Source organism: Microtus oregoni, unplaced genomic scaffold, assembly GCF_018167655.1.
Source record: "Microtus oregoni isolate MIOR12 unplaced genomic scaffold, Mior012 000005F_ref0000423, whole genome shotgun sequence".
Classification (NCBI taxonomy): Eukaryota; Metazoa; Chordata; class Mammalia; order Rodentia; family Cricetidae; genus Microtus; species Microtus oregoni.
In genome coordinates, this window is record NW_024543064.1 from 19,002,970 (window position 1) to 19,022,649 (window position 19,680).

Below are 19,680 nucleotides of genomic sequence, written 5' to 3' on the forward strand. Positions count from 1 at the left end.
CCCAGATGTGAACATCTGCAGTGGGCTGCAGGTGCTGGTATCATGGACTGGGGCTTTGGAAAGCCTTCTGCTTGGAGACTGAGCCACTGCATTCCAGCAAGGCCTCAGAGGGGGCCAGCAGAGGACCGCGGCACTGTGCCTGTCAAGCAGGCAGGAATACTGGAACCTTCTGAACACCCAGTGCCTTCCAACTCAAGCCTTGAAGCTTGACTGCAATGCTGAGTGAGTAGAAAAATGACTGAGGTGACCAAATCAATGGGTAAAGAAGTCATGGCCACCAGGCAGTGGTGGCACACGCCTTTAATCCCGGCACTCAGGAGGCAGAGGCAGGCGGATCTCTGAGTTGGAGACCAGCCTGGTCTACAAGAGCTAGTTCCAGGACAGGCTCCAAAGCTACAGAGAAACCCTGCCTCGAAAATAAATAAATAAATCATGAGGACCACCTGGCACTAGGTCCAGGTTCTTAGAGGTCCCTCAGAGGAAGAGATGAGGCCCCAGGAAAGCAGAGGAAGAAGAGCCCACACTGGTCCACATCAGAAGGGGCTTCAAGGGCTTCTCCAGGAGAAGGTGGGATTTGGTCCATGCAGAGAACAGTGTGGGCCAGGGGCCTAAGGTGGGAAAGAGTAAGGAAGGCAGGGTGGCTGGAGAGTAGAGCAGCTCTGTGTGAGGGAGGAGGGCTAGTGAGGGAGGAGAGCTGTGTGAGGGAGGAGGGCTAGTGAGGGAGGAGAGCTGTGTGAGGGAGGAGGGCTAGTGAGGGAGGAGGGCTGTGTGAGGGAGGAGGGCTAGTGAGGGAGGAGGGCTGTGGGAGGGAGGAGGGCTAGTGAGGGAGGAGAGCTGTGTGAGGGAGGAGGGCTATGTGAGGGAGGAGAGCTGTGTGAGGAGGGAGGAGAGCTGTGTGAGGGAGGAGAGCTATGTGAGGGAGGAGAGCTGTGTGAGGAGGGAGGAGAGCTGTGTGAGGGAGGAGGGCTGTGTGAGGGAGGAGGGCTGTGTGAGGGAGGAGAGCTGTGTGAGGGAGGAGAGCTGTGTGAGGGAGGAGGGCTAGTGAGGGAGGAGAGCTGTGTGAGGAGGGAGGAGAGCTGTGTGAGGGAGGAGGGCTGTGTGAGGGAGGAGGGCTGTGTGAGGGAGGAGAGCTGTGTGAGGGAGGAGAGCTGTGTGAGGGAGGAGGGCTAGTGAGGGAGGAGAGCTGTGTGAGGGAGGAGGGCTGTGTGAGGGAGGAGAGCTGTGTGAGGGAGGAGGAGAGCTGTGTGAGGGGGGAGGGCTGTGTGAGGAGGGAGGAGAGCTGTGTGAGGGAGGAGGGCTAGTGAGGGAGGAGAGCTGTGTGAGGGAGGAGGGCTAGTGAGGGAGGAGAGCTGTGTGAGGGAGGAGGGCTGTGTGAGGAGGGAGGAGGGCTGTGTGAGGGAGGAGGGCTGTGTGAGGAGGGAGGAGAGCTGTGTGAGGGAGGAGGGCTAGTGAGGGAGGAGAGCTGTGTGAGGGAGGAGGGCTAGTGAGGGAGGAGAGCTGTGTGAGGGAGGAGGGCTGTGTGAGGAGGGAGGAGGGCTGTGTGAGGGAGGAGGGCTGTGTGAGGGAGGAGGGCTGTGTGAGGGAGGAAGGCTAGTGAGGGAGGAGAGCTGTGTGAGGGAGGAGGGCTAGTGAGGGAGGAGGAGAGCTGTGTGAGGGGGGAGGGCTGTGTGAGGAGGGAGGAGAGCTGTGTGAGGGAGGAGGGCTAGTGAGGGAGGAGAGCTGTGTGAGGGAGGAGGGCTGTGTGAGGAGGGAGGAGGGCTGTGTGAGGGAGGAGGGCTGTGTGAGGGAGGAGGGCTGTGTGAGGGAGGAGAGCTGTGTGAGGGAGGAGGGCTGTGTGAGGGAGGAGAGCTGTGTGAGGGAGGAGAGCTGTGTGAGGGAGGAGAGCTGTGTGAGGGAGGAGGGCTAGTGAGGGAGGAGGGCTGTGTGAGGGAGGAGGGCTGTGTGAGGAGGGAGGAGGGCTGTGTGAGGGAGGAGGGCTGTGTGAGGGAGGAGGGCTGTGTGAGGGAGGAGGGCTGTGTGAGGGAGGAGGGCTAGTGAGGGAGGAGAGCTGTGTGAGGGAGGAGGGCTGTGTGAGGAGGGAGGAGGGCTGTGTGAGGGAGGAGGGCTGTGTGAGGGAGGAGGGCTGTGTGAGGGAGGAGGGCTATGTGAGGAGGGAGGAGGGCTATGTGAGAAGGGAGGAGGGCTAGTGAGGTAGGAGAGCTGTGTGAGGGAGGAGGGCTATGTGAGGGAGGAGGGCTAGTGAGGGAGGAGAGCTGTGTGAGGGAGGAGGGCTATGTGAGGAGGGAGGAGGGCTAGTGAGGGAGGAGAGCTGTGTGAGGGAGGAGGGCTGTGTGAGGGAGGAGGGCTAGTGAGGGAGGAGAGCTGTGTGAGGGAGTAGGGCTAGTGAGGGAGGAGAGCTGTGTGAGGGAGGAGAGCTGTGTGAGGGAGGAGGGCTAGTGAGGGAGGAGAGCTGTGTGAGGGAGGAGGGCTGTGTGAGGGAGGAGGGCTGTGTGAGGGAGGAAAGCTGTGTGAGGGAGGAGAGCTGTGTGAGGGAGGAGGGCTAGTGAGGGAGGAGAGCTGTGTGAGGGAGGAGGGCTAGTGAGGGAGGAGAGCTGTGTGAGGGAGGAGGGCTGTGTGAGGGAGGAGAGCTGTGTGAGGGAGGAGGGCTAGTGAGGGAGGAGGGCTAGTGAGGGAGGAGAGCTGTGTGAGGGAGGAGGGCTAGTGAGGGAGGAGAGCTGTGTGAGGGAGGAGGGCTGTGTGAGGAGGGAGGAGGGCTGTGTGAGGAGGGAGGAGGGCTGTGTGAGGGAGGAGGGCTGTGTGAGGGAGGAGGGCTAGTGAGGGAGGAGAGCTGTGTGAGGGAGGAGGGCTGTGTGAGGAGGGAGGAGGGCTGTGTGAGGGAGGAGAGCTGTGTGAGGGAGGAGGGCTAGTGAGGGAGGAGGGCTGTGTGAGGGAGGAGGGCTAGTGAGGGAGGAGTCCTGTGTGAGGGAGGAGGGCTGTGTGAGGGAGGAGAGCTGTGTGAGGGAGGAGAGCTGTGTGAGGGAGGAGGGCTAGTGAGGGAGGAGAGCTGTGTGAGGGAGGAGGGCTTTGTCAGGAGGGAGGAGGGCTGTGTGAGGGAGGAGGGCTGTGTGAGGGAGGAGGGCTGTGTGAGGGAGGGGAGCTGTGTGAGGGAGGAGGGCTGTGTGAGGGAGGAGGGCTAGTGAGGGAGGAGAGCTGTGTGAGGAGGGAGGAGGGCTGTGTGAGGAGGGAGGAGGGCTGTGTCAGGAGGGAGGAGGGCTGTGTGAGGAGGGAGGAGGGCTGTGTGAGGGAGGAGGGCTAGTGAGGGAGGAGAGCTGTGTGAGGGAGGAGGGCTATGTGAGGAGGGAGGAGGGCTATGTGAGGAGGGAGGAGGGCTAGTGAGGGAGGAGAGCTGTGTGAGGGAGGAGGGCTATTGGAGGGAGGGAGGGGGGCTATGTGAGGGAGGAGGGCTATGTGAGGAGGGAGGAGGGCTGTGTGAGGGAGGAGAGCTGTGTGAGGGAGGAGGGCTATGGGAGGGAGGGAGGAGGGCTGTGTGAGGGAGGAGGGCTATGTGAGGGAGGAGGGCTAGTGAGGGAGGAGAGCTGTGTGAGGGAGGAGGGCTATGTGAGGAGGGAGGATGGCTATGTGAGGGAGGAGGGCTAGTGAGGGAGGAGAGCTGTGTGAGGGAGGAGGGCTATGGGAGGGAGGGCTATGTGAGGAGGGAGGATGGCTATGTGAGGGAGGAGGGCTAGTGAGGGAGGAGAGCTGTGTGAGGGAGGAGGGCTATGGGAGGGAGGGCTATGTGAGGAGGGAGGAGGGCTGTGTGAGGGAGGGAGGAGAGCTGTGTGAGGGAGGGAAGGCTGTATGAGGAAAGAGGGCTGTGTGAAGGAGGAGGGCTAGCCACAGAGCAGCAGCGCTGGAGCAGAACAGGTGGAGTCAGGAGTATGTTAAGCAAGAGCAGAGTCTTCGTCGGCCCCAAAGGAGTAGTGTGCCCTGGTGCTGGACACCTGCCCTTGCTCTAAACTCCAGGTCAGCCCAGAGCAGGCAAGCAGGCAGGGCCCCAGAGGATGGTGAGGGGCTCGTGCAAATCCTTCCAGGCAGCTGAGACCAGGGAAAGGGTCTACACATTCCACCGAGCCTGACCTCTCACCTCCATCTCGCCAACCTGGCGTTGCAGCAGAATGCACTGTGTCTCAAGCTCCTCCTGCCTCTCTGTTGCATTGCCTCCTGGAGAAGAAATGAGTGAGTCTACTGCCACAACCTAGAGGCTGGCAAGAGCTCTGCCCAAAGGGCTTCTGGGGATCCTTCTGAGAACCACCCCTGAGCTGGTCTTGCTGATCTCTCTCTTAACCCTGAGTGTTGGAGGTGGAGGTGGTGGTGGTGGTAGTGGGTTTGCCTGAACTGACTTTCGAGAGCCAGCCATCCCTTCTTCCACTGGAGCGTGCCCCCCATGCTCTCAACAGAGAAGTCTGTGTATAAGGCATGGGGTGAAGGTCTGGTCCCATCTGTCCAGACCCTACCAGGAGTCTGCCTGATGCCCTTGGAGTCTTGATTCCCAAAGCCACTGTCCAGGCTCCCACGATTCAGGGACCTGAGCAGGTACCTGACCCAGGGCTTCTTACCCTGGTTCTGCTGGAGGGTCTGCACCAAATCCTCCAGGGCCAGGATCTTCTGGTCCTGAAGCAGTGAAACTCAGAGTGAGTGCAAGTCCTGGTGGGTCCCAGAACCCCACAGGGTAGTAATGAGATAACTCTAGCCCTCCCCATGGGCCGAGCCTTTGAGCCTTTGAGCCTAAACCTGTCCTTATTGCCCTTCGGTATAGCCCCTGCTCTGAGCCTTGATAACCCCATCTTTCTGATAGTCGCACTAGCTGAGGAAAGGCCCAGCCCATCTTGGGCCCAGTGTCCAGCTCCCCCCTCTGCTCACCAGCCTGCTAACTACCCAGCCCACATTCTACCAGGCTCTGCCCTCTGCTAAGCTCATGGAGACCAAGATCATCCATAGGTCATGGCTTGCCATCAAAGCAGGCTATTCTGGGGCTGGAGAGATGGCTCTGTGGTTAAGAGCACTGACTGCTCTTCTAAAGGACCCTTCCAGAGGACCCAGGTTCAATTCTCAGCACCCACATGGCAGCTCACAACTGTGGCTTTGGAGCCTGTCCTGGAACTAGCTCTTGTAGACCAGGCTGGTTTCGAACTCACAAAGATCCGCCTGTCTCTGCCTCCCAAGTGCTGGGATTAAAGGCGTGCCCCACCACCGCCCGGCACGTAATTTTTTTAAAGATTTATTTATTTATTATATATACAACATTCTGCCTCGATGTATGCCTGCACACCAGAGAAGGGCGCCAGATCTCAGTAGAGATGGTTGTGAGCTACCATGTGGTTGCTGGGAATTGAACTCAGGACCTCTGGAAGAGCAGCCAGTGCTCTTAACATCTGAGCCATCTCTCCAGCCCCCCAGCATGTAATTTTTAAAAAATATTTTTTAAAAACCAGGCTGTTCCATTCAAGGAAACAGTCCTCCCTGGCTGTCTCCTGCCTCAGCCCTTACCTTGGACAGTATCTCATCACTCTGGACCTTCAACTGTTGCTCCAGCTCCCGCAGCTTCCTGCCCATGGTGGTCATCAGATCCGAGTCATGTAATACAGGGACTGTCAAGTGGACAAAGTTTCTAGTGCTCAGGTCTGGAGCTGAGGCTGACGTGGGAAGGGCCAGAGAGGGAGAGGGCCACAAGGACGGAAGGAGCAGCCCCAACAGCAGTAATGTTCAGTCATGGGCCTTAAAGCTCTTTACACGGAGCAGCTCACGCCAATCCCACAGTGGGCTGTGAAGTCAGTGGGCTACAGGCAACTTTGTGAAGCTGGGTGGGGTGCAGCAACTTGTTCCAGGGGCACACATCAGTGCAACACATAGGCTACGTCATTTAAGTCGTGTGTGTGTGTGTGTGCAGGCTTATATATTCCCATGCACACACATGCAGAGGCAAAGGAGGACATGGGTGCCTTTCTCTATCACTCTCACTTTTTTTTTTTTTTTTTTTTTGGTGGCAGTGGTGGGGCAAACTAGGGCCATATGCATGCTAGGCAAATGCTGAACCTAAAGATTGCTGTTTGGGTGGGGTAGGCTAGCTGGCCAGAAACTCCCACAATCCACCTGTTCTCTGACCTCTTCTGGTGGGGTTAAGACATACAGAGCCATGACAGGGCTTTATATGGATGCTGGGGCTTGACTGCAGGGCCTCTGGCATTCACGAGTACTTTTACCCACCCGCCATCTCCTTGCCATCAAGCCTGGTGACCTGAGTTGGATTCCTGGAATCCACGTGATAGAAGAAAAAGAATGAGTTGTGGACACATACACACTCAACCTTGTGTGTGACCACAGGAACACACACAATAAATAAATAGATAATCACCCAACGCCCCTGATTTTCCAACACAAGTGGTTGGGATTTTGTCAAATGGGCGTGGTGGTGCACACCTTTAATCCCAACACTCGGGAGGCAGAGGTAGGGAGAGCTGTGAGTTGGAGGCCAGCCTGGTCTGCAGAATGAGTTCTAGGCCAGCAGGGGCACACAGTGAAATCCTGTTGAAAAGACAAAGGTAAGCCGGGCGATGGTGGCGCACGCCTTTAATCCCAGCACTCAAGAGGCAGAGGCAGGCGGATCTCTGTGAGTTCGAGACCAGCCTGGTCTACAAGAGCTAGTTCCAGGACAGGCTCCAAAGCCACAGAGAAACCCTGTCTAAAAAAAAAAAAAAACAAAGGTAAACATGGCTGTTTTAAAGATCTAAAGAGGCACAGATAATACTGCAGCGATGCATGAAGCCGCGTGCCTCCCAGGCCCCAGATCAGGGGAAAATCATTCTGAGAGACACTCCGCTGAGGAGACCGTAATGTAGGAGAGAGAGATGTTAAGGGGATTAATACATTACCCATGCTCAGAGGTACAGCGATAACACTGTCTGTGCTTCCTTATCATTAGGGCTGCAGGGGCACTGAAGGAGCTAGATCTGCGGTCAGGGTCAGGACCTCTGGGTTCCCTCTAGCCTGCTCATCCAAGATGCCCTTCTGTGCCTGTCTCTGCAGGCGGGGGAGGTGACCACGGTGAGAGCTCAGCTACTATAAGGTGGGGGACATTGGACTCCTACTTCAGCTTGTCTGTACACTGAAAATGCTCCAAGTCAAGCCCGGAGCCAGGGTGGTGCTGTGTCACTTTCATCCCAACACAGGAAGACCAGGAGTTCAAGGTCATCCATGGCTACATAGTGAGTCTGAGGCCAGCCTAAACCACACCCTCAAAAAAAAAAAAAGAAAGAAAGCCGGGCAGTGGTGGGGTTTCTCTGTAGCTTTGGAGTCTGTCCTGGAACTAGCTCTTTTTTTTTTTTTTTTTTTTTTTTTTTTTTTTTTGGTTTTTCGAGACAGGGTTTCTCTGTGGTTTTGGAGCCTGTCCTGGAACTAGCTCTGTAGACCAGGCTGGTCTCGAACTCACAGAGATCCACTTGCCTCTGCCTCCCGAGTGCTGGGATTAAAGGCGTGCGCCACCATCGCCCGGCAGGAACTAGCTCTTGTAGACCAGGCTGGTCTCAAACTCACAGAGATCCGCCTGCCTCTGTCTCTCGAGTGCTGGGATTAAAAGCATGAGCCACCACCATCCGGCTGCCAAAAAGCATCTTAAGCCACTTTTTTGTTTTGTTCCTTCCTTCCTTCCTTCCTTCCTTCCATTTGTTTTGTTTTTTGAGATAGGATTTCTCTGTGTAACAGCCCTAGCTGTCCTGGAACATTCAATCTATAGATCAGTCTGGCCTCAAACCCACAGAGATCCGCCTCTCTGAATGCTAGGATTAAAGGAGTGCACCACCACCCAGCACCTTAAGCGGGAACAGCATACAGGGCATGCTGCCCTCACTGGGGCAGTATGGAGAGAAGGAAAAGTCCACACGAGAAGTGGGGAAGACAAGGGAGCACTGAGAAAGCAGGAAAGACCCTAGGAGCAATGGGTGACTGTGGAGCCATCAACCATCTAGCCAGCGCAGTCAATCTGAAAAGGAGGCAAATGGGGCAGGCGAGGCGGCTGCTGAGCAGAGAAATGGAGGAGAGGCAGGTCCTATTGGAGACCTTGGTGGGGACACACACCAGCTGGGAGTGGCAGAGAGAGGTGGAGAGAGGATGTAGAGTCCCTAGAATGGAAGAAGGTGGCGGGTGCACGATGGCTGCTGTCCCCAGCTAGGTGTAGGAGATCCTGTCTTTGATTAAGTCACTGTGGGACTTGAGCCAGGAAAGTCCTGTCTCTTCTACTTTAACCCTCTGCAATGTCAAATAGAGGAGTTTGGTCTAAGGCACCTCCTGCTGTCCTTCAGTAAGGAGACCACTGCTCTAAGTACTCTGAGCGAGAGCTAGAAAGCAAGAAGATGTTAAAGTTGCTTAAGCCATCAGGGCTCATCCCCAACTTCCCCTGATCCTGCCCAGTGCCTGTCTGGCCTCTCTACCCCGACCCCACCCCACTGTAGGCAATTCCATATAGGCCTTTGCAGACACAAAGTCAGGTAAGAACACCCTACTATGGGACTCTCAGCCCTTCTGGACCTTGCTGATGAAAGGCAGATGGCCAGAGGCTCCCCTTCAGGCCCTTCACTGTCTCTGAACCTGAACTGCAGACCCGCTGATAGCACATTTGCTAGAGACTGGAGAGGTGCTAGTCACAGCCTGGCCTGGGGGTTGGTCAGGCCCCCAACCTGCGGCTTTAGGTTAAATCCTGTCCTGGATGGGTTTGGGGATACAAGCACTGGGGCAGCTAGCCAGAAGAAGGAGCAGTGCCTCAACCCAGCAGGTGAGAATAGGAGCCTTGGGTCACAGGTCCTCACCCCACCTCTAGAGCCTCTGCTGCTGCTGTGAGCAAGGGGTCCCACAGCCCTTTAGCCCTCTGCTCTCACCTTGCCTACTCACAGGGGCACCAACGCCTCCATAGCAGGAAGGGACAGAGATCTTTTCTTCTGAGTCGTGTCCATCATTCAGCATGTCCACCTCATCTTCTGCAGACAGGAACGCCGAGGTCACTGCTCTGGCGCCACAACCCAGAAAGCACTCTGGCCCTGGGCCCTGGCCAGATGAAACAGCTTATATACTGCCCCCCAAGGATACACAGTCAAGGGAGCGATAAGGCCAGGGCTCCAGGGAGGGAAGGCAAAGGCAGAGGCTGAGGCCCACATCTCTGGTCTTCCCATAGTGTCAAGGTCCCATAACCACCTCACATTAGGCAGAGGAGTGTGGGCATTTCTGCTGAGGAGCAGGGCAAGGGGTAGAGAGCTGGAGAGTACAGGGAGCAGACTAGATGCTCAGCCTCACAAGACCTCAGCACGCTCTTTCCCTAGCTGCCCAGCTGTAAGGTGAGGGGAGGGGCACAGGCAGAGCACACACTCACCATCTCCGTAGATTCTTATCCCTCGCCTCCTGGGAACCCAGGCAGGAAGAAGGAACAAATACAAAATAAGCCTCTTGGAATGCCACCAAGGGAAGGTTTCAGGCCCCATGCAAGGCTAAAAGAGATAGAGGTTAAGCCTCTATCTCCTGAAGACTCCCCCCCCCCCCCACCAAGCTGTCCTTAGCCAGGGTGAGCTGAGGGACAGCATGCTGTACAGTGTTTAACTGCTCCCAACAGAGAAAGATGGAGGGACACTGCAGGACCGTTTTGGTGGGAAGAATCCACAGCCCATGGAGCTGGCCCTAGCTCCTCTCTGTAGCACAGTGGGCCCAGGCTTGCTGCTTAGCCTCCCTGGATCACCCTGGCCTAAGCAAGACTCCAAGTGTGTTCAGAAAAGCAACAAGGAAACAGAATGTAGAAAAAGCTTTGCTCCAGGTGTGGTGGCACACGCCTCCAGCACTTTGGAGGTCGGGGCAGTGGATCTTTGTAAATTTGAGTCCAGCCTGGTCTACAGAGAGAGTTCCAGGATGGCCAGGGCTACACAGAGAAACCCTGTCTTGAAAAAACAACAACAATAATAATTATAATAATAATAATAAAAAGAAAAAAGCTTTACAAGAGAACTGGAACAACATATACGGCACTGGCACAGAGCCCAGCACAGACGGCCCAGGATTACAGGACACTCATGTCTGCAGAGCCAGTGAGTCAACAGTGAATGACAAGACTCTCACGGGGCCAGGCCTTCCAGAAAGCACCACCCGATCTTTGGTCCACACAAAGCAGTGTTCCCGGAGGCACAGAGAAAAGGAAGATGGACACCGAAAGCCACCAACTGCTCTCTGTATGTCTGTATTTCCCTAGCACTAGCGTCATTCTCCTCTGGTGAGGGAAAGGGCAAGGAGGACACAGGGCAGGGGCACAAGGACCTAGGGGCCAGCTGGCTCCTTCTTACCCAGGGTTCACAGGCTCCGACTCTAGGGGCACCTTCCGTGTCTTGCTAAGAGAGGCCAGAGGTGAGCTCATTGCTCTAGTCTTGAGGCTAGCTGTCAGGAACTCCTGAGAGGAAACAGGGGAGTCAGTCCTTGGGGACACAGGAGGCCCAGGACTTCAGGTCAGGAGGAGGAAACGGCAGCTTTTCCTAAAGAGGAGCACTGTTCAGGAGAAGCAGACCTCATTCCTCCAATGTGGGCCAGGGTTCCTGATGTCTGCTGGCTCCTCTGAGCAGCTGACTCTCTGCTCTGAACATGGAGCCCCTTGCCTGTTGAGGTGCAGGGCCTGGAACTTCCCCAAGCTTAGAGTGTGGGCACAGACTTGTATGTTCTTACGGATCCATCACTGAGCTGGTTGGCATAAAGCCCGATCTCCTCCCCGCCTGCAGAACCCAGGAGCCACCCCGATCATCTCAGGCAGAGTGGGCTACCCACAGGCAGGAGTCATTGAAGATACAGCCATGTACCATGGAGGTCAACCGCCTGGGTCCTTGCACATGCCCTGCAGCCCAGCGTTAACTGGCACCTCACTTCCTCCCTGTAAAATGTGCATGGTATCAGCACCTACCAGAGAGGTGACCAGAGAGGGCACGCAAAGTCCCAAAGCATTCTGCCCAATGCCAAACTCCAAGGCAGGCACACGCCAGCTGAATTGTGGCTGTGTGGGGCCATTGTTATTCACACATGGGACTAACACTCGAAAATGCTGACTCCCCTCTTCTGATGAGGAATGTGTGTGTCAGCTCTAACTAAAGCCACCTCTCTGTTCCCTTCATAAGTGATTAAAAGCTAGCAAGTCTAGAGCCAGAGAAGGGATCTCTGCTAGGGAGGGTCTGAAGTGTGTCTTTTCAGAATAAACCAAAGGCAGTCCTTGGGAAATGTGACACTGCCCTTCCCTAATGCACTGGTCGGTTTGTGTCAACATGACACCAGCTAGCACCATCTGGGAAGAGGGAGCCTCAATGGAAAAAGGCTCCCCTTGGGTTAGGCTGTAGGCAAGTGGGCCGCAGCCCTCTACTGGCTGTGCCATTCCTAGGCAGGGAGGTCCTGAGTTAGATAAAAGCGGGCTGAGCAAGTCATGGAGAGCAGGCCAGTTAGCAGCAATCCTCCGTGGTCTTTATTTCATTTCCTGCCTGACTTTCCTCCATGCTGGACTATGACATGGGAAGTCTAGGCTAAGTAAACTCCTTCCTTCCCAAACTCCTTTTGGGCATGGTCTACAGAGAGCAAACAAGGACAGACTGACAACTGACACTCTCCTATAGGGAACCTATGCTGCCTGGAGGCAGCCTCCTCACCCACCATCCAGCCTCCTGGTCACATCCCTGCATTGCTCTGTGACTCTGGGTTCCCGCATGATTTGTGTGGCTAAACAGGACAGCCCCCAGAGGCTTCTTTCCCTGATGCCCACAAGCAACAAAGACATGCCACACCCCTGAACAAACCTCCCCAAGGGCTCCTTTCACCCTTGAATGAAAAACTCAAAGCTGGGCATGGTGATGCAATACCTTTAATCCCAGCTCTTGGGGGAGACAGATCCCTGTGTGTTCCAGGTCAGCCAGGGCTACATAGTGAGATCCTGTCTAAAAAAAAGGAGGAAGAGGAGGAGGGCAAGGAGGAGGAGGAGGGCAAGGAGGAGGAGGAAAATAAAATTCCCATGGGTGATCTGGCCCTGTTTGCCTCCTCAGTTTATCTGCCCCCCCCCCAACCCATCTCTGCACTGAAGACAGCTAAGCAACGCCTTGAACACAGGGCTCCCTGTCACTAGCCTCCTCTCCCAGGAACCAAGCTCTTCCATTTTTGGTGGTAAGCCTAGGCCTAATGGCTGCTCTCTCTCCAGCCCTAGCCTCCTCTTCTGGAATGGACTCCTCTGACCCATACCCTTTCTGTGCCCAGGCTAACCCCTCTGTTTTCCTTGTTTCCTCCTAGGCTGTAATTTAGCTCTTCATTTGGAAACTATCAGAGAGTCACAGGAAAGCAGATCTAAGAGGCCCCATATCCACCACCCAGCCTCTTTCTGTAGTTACCATTTTACACAACCCCAGTAAAGCATGAGCAGCAGCAGCTGTTTCCGTGGTTTGTGTATACAGGCCGGTGCCACCTGACCACATGGACAGACGGGGTTTAACCACCACCATCAAGACGTAGGCCTTTCCCACCCCCACACTTTCCCCTGTAGCCGAAGTCACCCTCTGCCGCCTCACTAGCCTGGACCGCAGGCAACCACAACTGTTTTATCCCTACAATTTTCTGATTGATTGATTGATTGATTGATTGATTGATTGATTGATTTAGACAAGGTCTCAAGGACTGCAGTGATGGCTCAGAGGTTAAGAGTGCTGCCTGCTCTTCTAGAGGTCCTGAGTTCAATTCCCAGCAACCACAAGGTAGCCACAACCATCAGGAATGAGATCTGGTTCCCTCTTCCAGCATGCAGGCAGAAAGACTATATACATAATAGATAAATAATTTTTTTAAAAGGTGGACCTGTCCACCTCCTTTAGAAAAAAAAAGACAAGGTCTCAGCATGTAGCCCTGGTTGGCCTAGAACTCACAGATCTCACCTGCCTGTGCCTCCTAAGTACCACTCCTGCTCAGCTCTGGAATTTCCTTTGATAAAGCTACATAAATAGAATCATAAACTATATAATCACCCTTTTCCTTACATACTGTTAGCAAGACAAACTTCATATACTTCACCATCTCAAAGTAAAATTAAGGGGTTTTCAGTCAGGATTTCTGTGTAACCCTGGCTGTCCTAGAACTTGCTCCGCAAACTAAGGGACCCACCTGCCTGATTCTGCCCCTGGAGTGCTGGGAATAAAGGTGTCTGCTCAGCTTTAAGAGTTGTTTGTATACTTGTTTTTTTGGTTTTTTTTTTTTTTTTGGTTTTTAATGTTTTGCTATTGAGACAAGGTCTTACTATCTAGTCCAGGATGGCCTCTAACTTGGGATCCTCCTGCCTCAGTCTCCCAGTGCCCAGAGTCCTGCAACTGCCACCACTATTTACCTCTCTGTATGTGCATGGGTGCACACACATACAGGTGTGTGTGCACGACCACCTGGAGTGTCAGTCTTCAGACACTCTCCACACTGTAGTATTATTTTTTTTCAAGTTTGTCACTAGCCTGGAACTTGTCAATCTAAGGTGGCAAGCAACAAGCCCTGGGGATCCCCCTGCCTCCACTTTCCCAGCACAGGGATGACAAATGCTGGCCTGAGACACATGTGGGTTTTTGTTTTATTTTAAGTGTGTATTTTATTTGTTTATTATTTATGTATTTGTGTGTGTGCACATGTGTTTTGCACACACCATGGTGAGCATGTGAAAGTCAAGAGGGTATCCTGAAGAAATCAGTGTTCTTTTGCCACCACATGGATCCTGGAGAAGGAATTCAGGTGGTCAGACACGGCAGCAGGAGCCTTTACCCTCTGAGTCATCTTGCCAACCCTCACATCTGTTTTTTTTAAATAGGTTCTAGAAATCAAAGTCAGGTCCTCAAGCTTCCTAAGCAAGTGCTTCACCAACTAACCTGTCTCCCTAGCCCCTTGCTATTACTTTGAGACAAGATTTCACTGTTTAACTCTGTCTGGCCTCTCAGTCACAGAGATTCTCTGCCTCAGCCTCCTGAGTGCTGAGATTACAGGCACGAGTCACCAAAAGACCCTGTGAAGTCCAGTGTAGTGGTGCACATCTGTGGTCAAGCAAAGGGAAGGCTGAGCTCAAGGTTAGCATGGGCTACAGAGCATAACCAGGCCAGCCAGAGGCACACGGTAAGACCTAGCCAAAAAACCAAAAAACAAATGCACACCAGGGCCGTAGTGGCGCAGGCCTTTAATCCCAGCACTCGGGGGCAGAGGCAAGTGGATCTCTGTGAGTTCAAGGCTAGCCTGGAACTAGCCTGGGCTACAAGAGCTAGTTCCAGGACACCTAGAGCTGTTGCAGAAAAACCGTAACAGAAAAACCGTGTCTCAGAAAATTAATAATAATAATGATAATAAAAATAAAAGAACAGTCGGGCAGTTGGGCTGTGGTGGTGAACGCTTTGAATCCCAGCACTCAGGAGGATCACAGAGACAGGAGGATCTCTGTGAGTTTGAGGCCAGCTGGTTTATGGTCTACAGAGTGAGTTCCAGGACAGTCGGGACTGTTACACAGAGAAACCCTGTCACGAAAAACCAAAGAAGAAAAATAAAAAGAAAAGTCAAACTTTTTTTTAAAAAAAAAAACACAAAAACCTGTGCACTTTAATAGCTTACTCTCCTCTACCTTACAGCTCCTCCCCACTTCTCCCAGCCAAGCCTAGGTGGTTATTAACAGATCTGCCCAGTCTGGACATTTCCTATAAATGGAGCATAGACACGACCAGGATTTATAGTGAGGGGTGGTGTGGAGACTTGTGTCAATCATGTTATCGGTAAAACAGACTCGCCCAACCGAACCCAACAGTGTGCCACAAAGTCAGCCAACTGCATTGTGTTTCTCTCTCCTTTACTCTCGCTTCATCCCGTCAGCGAGCAAACCCTTTAGATGAAACTCTGCAATGTCTCTCACGGTGAACTCTTTTTTCCTCACGCCTCTCAGGCCCCTCTGGATGCAATTCTTTCAGGCTATTACACCGCAGGTTTTACTTTTATCTCGTCTAAGCTGGTGGTGTACCTTCCTTTGAGCTCTGGGCCCTGAGGACAGAAGTAAGTAATGCCTTCAGTGGTCCGGGAACTTCTCCTGAACAGGACTGTGCCTTCTCCCCGGGGCCAAAAACACGTTGTTGTTGCTGCTCCGGCACTTGGGGTTGAAAAGTTAGACAGGTGCTCTACAACTGAGATAACCTCAGTCCTTTTAAACTTATTTTAATGTCTTATTTATTTGTATTTTATGTGTATTGGCGTTCTACCTGCATATATATCTGTGTGAGGGTGTCAGATCCCCTGGCACTGGAGTTACAATCATAAGCTGCCATGTGGGTGTTGGGAATTGAACCTGGGTCCTCTGGAAGAGCAGTCAGAGTGCTCTTAACCTGAGCTAACTCTCCAGCCCCCAAATTTATATTTAATTAATTAACTTTTTTTTAAGGGCTAGAGTGTAGAGAGCTGCGTGGAGCCACACCTGATAATCAGCTCCTAATAATGGCTAAGGCCTGATCACGCAATGATTGTCAGCTGCTTGCATATGCGTGGCCCTATGGGCAGTGCCCACCTGGCAATCCGGGGTTGGCGGCCCGTGCTTTTTTAAGGGCTGGGAGAAGTTTGCCCTGAGAGAAAGAGGGAAGAAAGAGAGAGAGGGAGGGGGAGAGGGAGAGAAAGAAAAAGAGAACAAAGTCCTGAATAAACTGCTAGCGAGAAGAGCTCTGGTGTTGCGTCTTCCTTGCTGGTCGAGGTGGGCATGACACTGGAGAGTGAGCCCAGGGCCTCACACTTGCTACACAGGCGCTACATTGCTGAGCTACTACGTCTATGGTCTTTTTTTTTTTAAATGATAAAATCTTGGACTTAAAAATGGCTCGGAGAGGGCCGGAGAGATGGCTCAGCGGTTAAGAGCATTGGCTGCTCTTCCAGAGGTCCTGAGAACAATTCCCAGCAACCACATGGTGGCTCACAACCATCTGTAATGATATCTGGTGCCCTCTTCTGGCCTGCAGGCATACACGTAGAAAGAATATTGTATACATAATAAATAAATATTTAAAAAAAGAAAAGAAAAAAAATGGCTCGGAGGTTAGGAGCAATTGCTGCTCTTGAAGAGAGCCCGGGTTTGGTTTCCAGCGTCCACGTGATAGCTCACAATCCCCTAGTAACTCCAGTTCCAGGGAATCTGATGCTTTCTTCTGGCTTCCTCTGACACCAGGCATGCACGTGGTACAGACAAATACATGCAGACAACTTACATATATGAATAAAATTATATACACAGAAAAAGAGAGGTCTTTGCCCACTGTGGCCCTGAATGGACTCTTAAGTCCTGGCTCGCTTTGAACTCGTGGCCCTCCTGCTCCTGCCTCCTGAGTGGTTAGGATTACAGGTCTGCAGAGCACCAGCACCAGCCTTCTATTTTGTTCAGTTATTTGTTTTTTAAAGATAAGAGTCTCACTACGTAGGCCAGGCTGGCTTCAAACTCAGAGATCCTCTCCTGCCTCTGCCTCTAGAGTGTTGAGATTAAAGGCCTGCACAATTAACCTGGCCTTGCTTTACTTTTTTAAAATTTGAGGCAAGGTCTCGCTGAATTGCCCTAAAAGGCCAGAGATGGGTTTCACACTCGCAGGCCTCCTGCCTCAGGCCGCCACAACCGATGAAGGTTGTCAGGGTACGGTTGCCGCCTCAGGTGAGGGTTACAAACACGTCCTATGCCTCTCTAGGGGACCGAGCTCGGCGACACCCTGGGCACAGTGACTGCCAGGTGGCTGCGCGCCCAAACCCCGCCCCGAGCGCCCGCCTTCTGCTCCGCCTCCACGCGCGGACACCGTGAGCGGGATCCCCACGCCCCTCCTGAGCCAAGCCACGCAGACCGCGAGTCCGCAAAGTCGGGGCGAGGGCCCTGGCCTGCGGGAGGACTTGGCGGGGCAGAAAGGCCTGGAGCCGAGACTCACCACGGGGCCAGCGAGCCGTCCCGCGGCGCCGCCATCTTGTTGTCTCGGGGTTTCCCAGGCAACCGGGACTCGAGCACTTCTCATTGGCTAACTCCGAGAGGCTCGCTGACGAATCAGTGGGCAACGACAGCGGCTGTAGCCTATCGTGCCCGAGCCGCTCGGGATACTTCAGGTCCCAGAATGCACTGCTCTGTGAGGTCAGAGGTCACAGAGCTTTGCTGGGAGCCTCTGGGTCCGAATCAATACTGAGTTAAATTAATCTTGGGGACGTAACCTTTTTTTTGTTTCCCCATCAGATCATTCAAAGATGAATTGGACGGAATCAGTTACTTAATAAATATTTAAATCTCAGTTTCTTCTCTAACTTATGGACTAGATGATACCCTGTAGGAATTGGATAACATACCCACTCCTAGTTTGTAAATTTCCACTCCCTGAGCCTCATAGCTAGACAGCTCAGCAGGTTAAGGCGCTGGCCGCCAAACTTAACGACCAGAGTTCTGTCACTGGGGCACACATGGCAGGAAAAAACGACTTCTGGAGCTGTCTTCTGACTCCCACACAGACACTACCCACATGTACACACAAAATAAATTACTAGAGGCCGGGCGGTGGTGGCCCACGTGTTTAAACCCAGCACAGAAGCAGGCGAATCTCTGTGAGGTCAAAGCCAGCCTGGTCAGACATCTCATTTCCTTCAGGTGTAAAATGAAGATAAAGCCTACCCGATACAGGGTCATGGGTGCTTAAGAGAGGGTAACACAAAGTACATATGAAAATACCTGTATAGATGTTTGCAAAAATATTTCTTGCCAGGCAGTGGTGGCTCAGGCCTTTAATCCAAGCACTCTGAAGGCAGAGGCAGGGGGATCTCTGAGTCCCAGGACAGCCGTGTCGGTTGAGACCCTGTTGGGGGTAGGATGCTAGATATCCCGCATATCAGATGTTTGCATTATGATTCATAACAGTAGCAAAATAACTGTATGGTTGGGGTCACCACAACATGAGGAGCTGTATTAAAGGTCTCAGCTCTGGGAAGGTTGGGAATCACGGCTAAACTCTCCTCAGAGTCCCTTTCCAACCCCTGTCACTCAGAGCACTGTCTGAGACCCTAGAAATCTCTCTGGGGTCTCCAGCTTCAAACAAGCCTTGAGGGCTAGGAGACCTTGGAGCGCTGTCTGCTTAACTTCCACACTGCCTCGACTCCCTTTGCTTCTGGGATGGGGTTCCACCGCTCCACTGGCTGCCTCTTTATTCCGTCCACGATCTGAGTCTCTTTTTTGTTGTTTTTCCAGATAGGGTTTCTCTATATGTAGTCCTAGCTGTCCTGGAACTCAGAGAGATCTGTCTTCCTCTGCCTCCTAAGTGCTGGGATCAAAGGTGTGCGCCACCACCGTCACTGGCTGAGTTCCTACTCTTGAGTGGATAGAATCTACTTGACTTTCTGGTCATTTCCTGAAAGATGCTTGTCATATCTGGCTCCTCTGTGGTTAGGAGCTTACTGGGAGCTGGCAGCTCAGGGAGGAAGTGAACAGAGAGAGAGAGACCTCCAAGCCTGTGGAGTCCCTGAGAGTAAAACCTAGCTCTGCCCTTCCTTTCCCCTTTGCCACCCCTACAGCCGCCACCTCCGCCACCTGCCATTTCTGATGAAGACCTGTCATCCCCAGCTTATCACCGCTCCTGAGACCTTTGTGTTCTAAGTTCTACCCTCTGCCTTACCTGACTTCCAAACATCATGCTCCTTCCCAAGGGTTGGGCTTTTCCTGGACACATCCCGTTGCTCCTCTAGACTCTCTCAAGAGCCAGCGCAGATGTGCCTCCTCCAGGAAACCATCTCAGGTCTTTCTCCCTTCCCTTAGCAGATGTAGCCTCTACTTTAAAGCCTGATGACCTTCCCATTCAGTTTTGTGAGCTACAGTGGCCCCACCTCTTCCATAGGCAGTGGCCTATTAAGTCCTCAAGGGAAGGGTCCCTTTCTCATTCATCTTGTCCCAGCTAGGAAGTAACAATAGACTGGAAGAGAAAGTGAGCAAAAAGATGATGGATGGATGGATGGATGGATGGACGGACAGACGAACGGATGGATGAATGGATGGAAGGATGGATGATTTGCCTTGATAGACATTTGAGGACAGCTTGGGCTACGTTGTGAGTTCCAGGCTAGTCTAGACTACCAGAGTGAGATCCCGTTTCAAAAGCAGCAGCAGCAGCAACAGCAAAGATTTACCTTGAGTGCTCCATTGTGCTATTGGGTCATACCTCTCCATGAAAATGAAAATCTTAGGGTAGATCACATGATCACACTGCAGCGTGTGTTTGCAACGCCCTCCCCTGCTTTATCCCAGCTTATCTGGGAACAAGCTACATAGTGAGTACTCGTTCTGTGTGGGCCTCGTGCTGGGCCCTGGGGACAGTTATAAAAGAACACTTGGCAGCTGTGCTTGGTGACACAATGTCACAGGCCTGTAATCCGTGCACTCACAGGGCAGAGGCAGAGGTGGCAGGATCACAATGTAGGGGCAGCCTGGGCTCAACAGTGAGACCCTGTCTCAAAGAAGAGTTGGGGAGGAGGAGAAGGGCAGGGGAGGGAAGAAAGGATACCTGTCCCCTGCCCCTCTCCTCCTCCCCCAACACTTGAGAAAGAACTGGACAACTGGGAAGGATAGCCATCTAAGGTGCTGTGTGTCTACGCGTCTCCTCTAAGTGTGAA

At 53.2% G+C, this 19,680-nt stretch overlaps 1 protein-coding gene across 2 annotated transcripts in view; it reads right to left on the minus strand.

Moving 5' to 3' along the window:
• The window catches only part of Ubxn11 (UBX domain protein 11), a 28,481-nt gene extending 11,484 nt beyond the window's left edge, over positions 1 to 16,997 (minus strand). Inside the window, exons 1-7 of one of the 2 annotated variants that reach the window (XM_041652622.1) lie at positions 16,971 to 16,997; positions 10,350 to 10,453; positions 9,395 to 9,423; positions 8,907 to 9,005; positions 5,527 to 5,627; positions 4,596 to 4,650; positions 4,124 to 4,200 (exon numbers count right to left, since the gene is read on the minus strand). In XM_041652622.1, the coding sequence (XP_041508556.1) occupies positions 4,124 to 4,200; positions 4,596 to 4,650; positions 5,527 to 5,627; positions 8,907 to 9,005; positions 9,395 to 9,423; positions 10,350 to 10,420 (432 nt within the window). In that variant the 5' untranslated portion in view covers positions 10,421 to 10,453; positions 16,971 to 16,997. Of the gene's footprint in view, positions 1 to 4,123; positions 4,201 to 4,595; positions 4,651 to 5,526; positions 5,628 to 8,906; positions 9,006 to 9,394; positions 9,424 to 10,349; positions 10,455 to 16,970 lie in introns of those variants that run through there. The other variant, XM_041652624.1, reaches the window with a different exon arrangement.
• Positions 16,998 to 19,680: the final 2,683 nt, after the last annotated feature.